The 6171-nt window shown below is 41.2% G+C and overlaps 2 gene segments (V, D, J or C); both read left to right on the top strand.

Moving 5' to 3' along the window:
- Positions 1–1182: 1182 nt before the first annotated feature.
- LOC121676972 lies at positions 1183–2337 on the top strand. The segment is given in 2 exon segments: positions 1183–1228; positions 1970–2337. Coding segments are annotated over 2 exon segments (414 nt in total).
- A 1087-nt stretch (positions 2338–3424) lies between these two features.
- LOC119799860 lies at positions 3425–4016 on the top strand. The segment is given in 2 exon segments: positions 3425–3551; positions 3673–4016. Coding segments are annotated over 2 exon segments (471 nt in total).
- Positions 4017–6171: the final 2155 nt, after the last annotated feature.

Below are 6171 nucleotides of genomic sequence, written 5' to 3'. Positions count from 1 at the left end.
TATTCCATAGTGTATAGGAGCCACATATTTATTATTCATTCATCAGTTGAAGGAAATTTAGATTGTTTCCATTTCCTAGTTACTGTAAGTAGAGCGGCAATAGAACATCGTTAAACAATTATCTGCAGAGTAGGATGTAGCATTCTTTGGACATGGACCAAGAAGTAGCCTAGCTGGATCATGTAGAAGACTTATCTTAGTGTTCAGAAGACTCTCCACACCTATTTCCTGAGTAGCTGCACCAATATGCACTTTCCTGAGAGTAAATATGGATTCCTAATCCCCCAAACAACTTCTCCAGTATTTGTTTTAGTGGTTTTAGATATTCTGACTGGGGTGAAATGACATCTCAAAGTTGTTTTAATTTATATTTCCCTAATTGCTAATGGTGATAAACAATTTTGAGATTTTTTTAACCAATTTTATTTCTTCTGAGAATTCCATCTAGACAGTCATGTTTTCCTACCATCTGCGTTTCCTTCATCAGGACGAGATCTAGTGAAAAGGGTGGGTTTAGTGAGAGCTGTGGAGATGGCCTCAAGTCACTTTTGTTAGGGGTGTGCCTCCACTAGGGGGCACTGCAGGACCCCTAGAAATTACTTTTTGTTTGTTTTTCAAGACAGGGTTTCTTTGTAGCTTTAAAGTGAAATTACTTTGTCTTAAGGTGCCTAGAGGTTGACGATCCCAGAAACATAAGGCAATCCGCTTACAAAGCAAGGAGTAGGGGTGACTGTGTGGAGTTTCCCAGATCCTGGATCCCAGATCTTTAGATATCAATCATTGCATATAAAACCACAGATAATAGAGCCTGTTCACTGGGCCTTATGTGTTTATAAATTCATTTTAAAATAATTCTCTGAACAGATGCAAGCAAAATAGAATCTCACCGAGCATTATGATAATGGACATTCAAGAGAAAACACCTCCACTGCTTTCATTTTTGTTAGTTTTATTTTAAGAATTTCCCAAATTCATAAAAACTGGAAATTGCTCCAATTTTCTATAGATCATATATAATTTATAAATAACTATCTATCTATTTATCTATCTATCATCTATATACCTATTTATCCTCTGAACTAGAAAAAAAGAGAATAACTACTTAAGTCATTAGAAGTCATTATATTTCTGCATATGTTTAGTTGGACAATGATATTTTTGATCACTGAAGTAGTATTAGGCATGAAGTACATTGCATGGAGTATGCCCTACATTCATTCAGAATGTGGTAGGTCACACCAATATCAATTGTGTCTTTATCATACCACTGTATTGTGTATGGAGATCACTACTATAAATCAAAGGACTTATAACTGAGTTGGTGTTTACCTTTCTCCTCTGATATCATTATACATAAGCTTTGTTAGATTTAAAGATAGGAAACGGGCTCACTAGTGTATACAAATACCATTCTTGATCTCTCAACACTAGAACACACTTGATATGACATATTCGTGTGTTATGTGTCTGAGTCCCTCACAGGTCAGAGAACACTTAAGCAGAGCCTCATTGGTTAAGGGGAGGTAGTAGACCTCAGCTACTGGGGAGAATGCACAGGACTCACTTCTTTGCATGCTGATTGTGCAGGCTTAGGGCAGAAGCACAGCCTTTTTCTCAGTGTCTGAGTGGATGACTCGAGAGGTAGAATTGTTCCTTAGAAAGAACAACATCCCGATAGCAGCAGCTGACCAGCGAGTCATCACAATTTATACTGGGCCTTAATTTATTTGGAATAAAGAATAAAATAATAATGAAGAAATATGTTCCTTCTTTATTCATGTTCCTGTGGCTGTAGTGGCATGGTGAGTTAAGACTTTAGAGTCAAAGAATAATCTGTAGGCATTTCTGACACACCCAGGAGGAACTCTATTTTAGTCAGATTTTCTCTGTTACTATTAAAAAATAAGAGATAATTCGGCAAAGTGATGACCTGACCAACTTTCTCCATTATTTCTGTCTTTCTGCATAGGGGTGAGCCAAGGAGAGCAGGTAGAACAGCGTCCTTCTACCCTGAGAGTCCAGGAGGGAGCCAGCACTGCCATCAACTGCACATATGTAGACAAAACCTCATACAACTTCCTTTGGTATAAACAAGGACCTGGAGAGCATCCTAAGCTCATTGTTGACATTCATTCAAATATGGAAAGAAAGCATGATGAAGAACTGATAGTTTTACTGGATAAGAAAGCCAAACACTTCTCCATGCACATCACAGACGCCCAGCCTGGAGACTCGGCCACATACTTCTGTGCTGCAAGGGCACACTGCTCCCCAGGCACCTGCAGCCTCTCCTTAATCCTGCCACAGGGCCTGGAGCCCCGTCCACATCCTGCCTAACAGGCATTCCATTGCAGAATATGCCAGTAGTTAGTTGGCAAGTGCCAACTATAGTGTCGACATTAAAAACACAAAATAAGAAAGATTCAAGTAACTGAAGAACTTTTGGACAATTTTCTTCTTTGTTTTCAAAAAGTATTTTAGAATTTGAAACACAGCTTTGTCATTCCCTTTCCCTGGTTGTAGCACTTAACTACTGTCACAGATAATCAGAACTCACTGTTTTTCAGAGAAGAAGATGCTGTAGCAAACTCAGCCCCAGATGGCAGATCTCCATCACACAACCTCCTCCCAAGGTCAGAGGTCACTGAGGAAGAAGGGATGAAAAAAATGTCAGAGCCATAGGTGGGGGATGACAAGGAGACCAAGGAGACAGTGTTTTCTGGACACAGCAGGCAGCTGCTCACAGAGGTTTACAGTACACATCCATTTTGCAAATGACCAGGCCAGACAAAATTTGATCAAGAAGTAAAGGCTAATTCCCACCTTTAGCTAAGAAGCTTTGTGAAGTTGTTAGCTGCTGGGAGAGAGACTCAGGTTTCTCTAGAGGTAAATCCCCTAGTGCATAGACAGCCCTTCAGTGAAGACCGCACTTCCAAGAGTATACGGGTAGCAATCCTGTAATGCAAACTTTGATGCATTTTATTTTTTAAATGGATGAACGAAACTGGGTTTGTAGTGAAAACTGGATGAGTCTGGCAGGATTGAAGGGAGCAGGTGTGCATGATCAAAATTAAATTGCATAATATACTATAAGAACTAATAAAATGAGAAAAAGTAGATACATTTTATCAGAAATCTGTATGTTTGTGTGTGTGTATATATTATTTTATGTATATTCATCACACTAAATACCGAAGGATACACATAGTTCAGTAGCACTGGTGATTTCAGGCACCCACTGGGAACTTGAGACCTCTCTCCTTTAGGTGAGGTTTCAAGTTTATTCACCATGTGTTGTGCAGACATCTGTGGTGTGGTTTGAACAGAAATCAGCAGATGATGCCTCTTCAGGTGGAGCTAATGTCTCATCCACGTGGTGCTTTTGCAAAACAGACTGTCACTGTGCAGAAGGAAGTCCTTGTTTATGAGTTTCAATGAGGTCCTGAGGAGACTTGCCTGTGAGTTTGGTGAACTCAAGAACCAAGTGTCATTGACGTCTATGAACATGCTTCCTGACACCTGCTCAGTCCTGGTGCTCCTGTTAATGCTCAGTAAGTTACATTTACCCTAAGCCCTGATGATGTCATTTTCTTACAGCTATGGAAGCTTTTACCTACTTTCTTACATAAAAAGTGATTTCTTCTTATTTACTTATTTATTTATTATTTTCAGGGAGGAGCAATGGAGACTCAGTGATCCAAACAGAAGGCCTGGTTACTGTCATAGAGGGGTCACCTGTGATGCTGAACTGCACCTATCAGACTACTTACTCAAATTCTTTCCCTTTGTGGTACGTGCAATATCTCAACAAAGCCCCTCAGCGACTCCTGTGGAGCACCACAGACAACAAGAGGACAGAGCACCAAGGATTCCACGCCACTCTCCATAAGAGCAGCAGCTCCTTCCATTTGCAGAAATCCTCGGTGCAGCTGTGGGACTCTGCTCTGTACTACTGTGCTCTGAGTGACACAGTGAGGGAGACTTCAGGGGAAGCTGCACACAAACCAAGGGTGTAGGAGGGCTGAGGGGAGTAGACCTGTGAGGGAGGGCTGTGTGCCTTCTCTAAGAGGGGCTTAACCAGGCTCCTGAAAAACAGTAACAAATTTCAGATCAAAGTCCTAGAAAACTTGGAATTTGTGACTACTCTGAAAGGATAGGATGGAAGTCATTGCCAGAGAGAACTCGGGCTTTGCTCCAAAGAAAATACTGTTCTTTCCCTAAGTGGAGAACCTCTCACAGAAAACATCTCCAGGAAAATTCTGACAGGATTTATCTCTACCAAGATGTCTTACAAAATTTAGTGACTGATCTTCTCCAACAATATTTTGTTAATAGCCCACAAATTTATGACCAAATGAGGAACATAGACTCTAGTCTTTGAAAATCTCCTTCAGTCTCACTCCACAAGTTACTTAGATTCTTCCTCTACCTGGTCCATCTTACAGAGAGTTCAACCTGACTTCCAGTCTCAGTTACTGTTCTATTGCTGTAAAATAACCATCACCAAGACAACTTACAGAAGAAATCATGTACTTGGATCTTGATTACAGTTTCAGTGGGTGAGTCCATGACCATCATGGTGGCAAGCATAGTAGCAGGCAGGAAAGCATGGAACAGTAGGTGAATGATTCTTTCTGATCATAAGCAATAGGCTGAGAGAGGCCCAGCTTGGGCTTCAAGATTCCCAAGCCACCACCAGTGACACCTCCTCTGATGAGGCCTCACTTACTGACCCTTCCTACTCAGTCCACCAACTGGGAACCAAACATTCAGATCCTATGAGAGCCATTCTCACTGTAACCTTCACACTCCCCGACAGCCTTCACTCTGTGCAGCTGCTCAGGAAATAGAGCTGCTGCACTCTCAAGATGATGCCCTGAGAACAGCTCCTTCTCTTTCCTACACACCATGTAGGAGGCAGTCTGGTCATGAAAGACTCTTTCGAGAAATCCTTTCCCCTTCATGTCTATTCTCATCTTCCACTACACTTTGCTTAAATTCTCAGCACATGGTGTAGTCACTCATCTGGGATTAGAGTACTCTGATAATTAGAGTTCTCTGATAATTCTGTGAAATATGGAAAAGAAGAGGCCAAGGTTTTGATCTATCTCAATTCTGGAAAAAAATACTGATTTAGAGTAACATGCTCTAGTACTCATTTTTATCTCTCTGTAAAGGAAGAAAAAATCTGAAATCAAAGGCAATGAGGTCTCTCAAGAAAGTTTCATGTTTGTGTATACAAAGAGCTGCAAAAATGTACATATTTTGGACTGGATGGAATCTAGTAGAATGATCATCAAAGGGATCAGAGAGTCTTCACTTAGCAGCTGATGGAAGCAGATGCAGAGCCCCACAGCCAAATATTGGGGGGAGTTTGGGGGAGTCCTGCAGAGAAGGGGAAGAAACGACCAGACGAATCAGAGTGGTCAGAGACACCACAAGAACACAGCCCACAGAATCAATTATCTGGATCTCATGCAGGCCTACAGAAGTCAAGGAGCCTATAGGGATCTGACCCTCTGCATATGTTATGGCTGAGGAACTTAGTGTCCTTGTAGCATCCGTAACAGTGGGAGTGGGAGTTGTCTCTGTCTCCTTTGCCTGCTTATGGGACAATTTTCCTCATACAGCTTTGATGTAATGGTATGTGTCTGGGCTTACTGTAGTTTGTTGTGCCATTCTTGGTTGATATCCGTGGGAGGGCTGCTCTTTTCTGAGGAAGGACAGATGGGTGGATATGGGGAAAGGGGAGGCGAAGGAAAACTTTTCATGGGGGAGAAGTAATGGGACTGCTTTAGGAATGTAGTATATGAGAGAAGAATTTAAAAAAACCAATAAACTCTTAGAATGTGTAATGATCATAGCACAGTAACTGGTCTATCTGCATAAAAATAAGTACACTCTGTCTTATTGGTTAGGGACCAAAATAGAATGTTAAACTAGATTTCTAAACTCCAGAAATCTACTTCAAATGGCACAGCACATAATAGAATCTCGAGATGAGTGCTTATGGACCTAGAATGTAGGCTAAATCTAATAATAGCCCCAGTGCCAGGCATGAAACCTTCCCTTCAAGTTGTTAGTAAGGGGTTTCAAGAGTCTCTCCCAAACAAAACAGGCTACTTCCATTACCCTTGATGGGCTCATAGAATTTGAAAGTAAGACCCTTTT

This window comes from Arvicola amphibius, chromosome 13 (genome assembly GCF_903992535.2).
Source record: "Arvicola amphibius chromosome 13, mArvAmp1.2, whole genome shotgun sequence".
Lineage (NCBI taxonomy): Eukaryota > Metazoa > Chordata > Mammalia > Rodentia > Cricetidae > Arvicola > Arvicola amphibius.
Note: the sequence above shows the minus strand (reverse complement) of the source record. Positions and strands in the feature narration are given on the sequence as shown.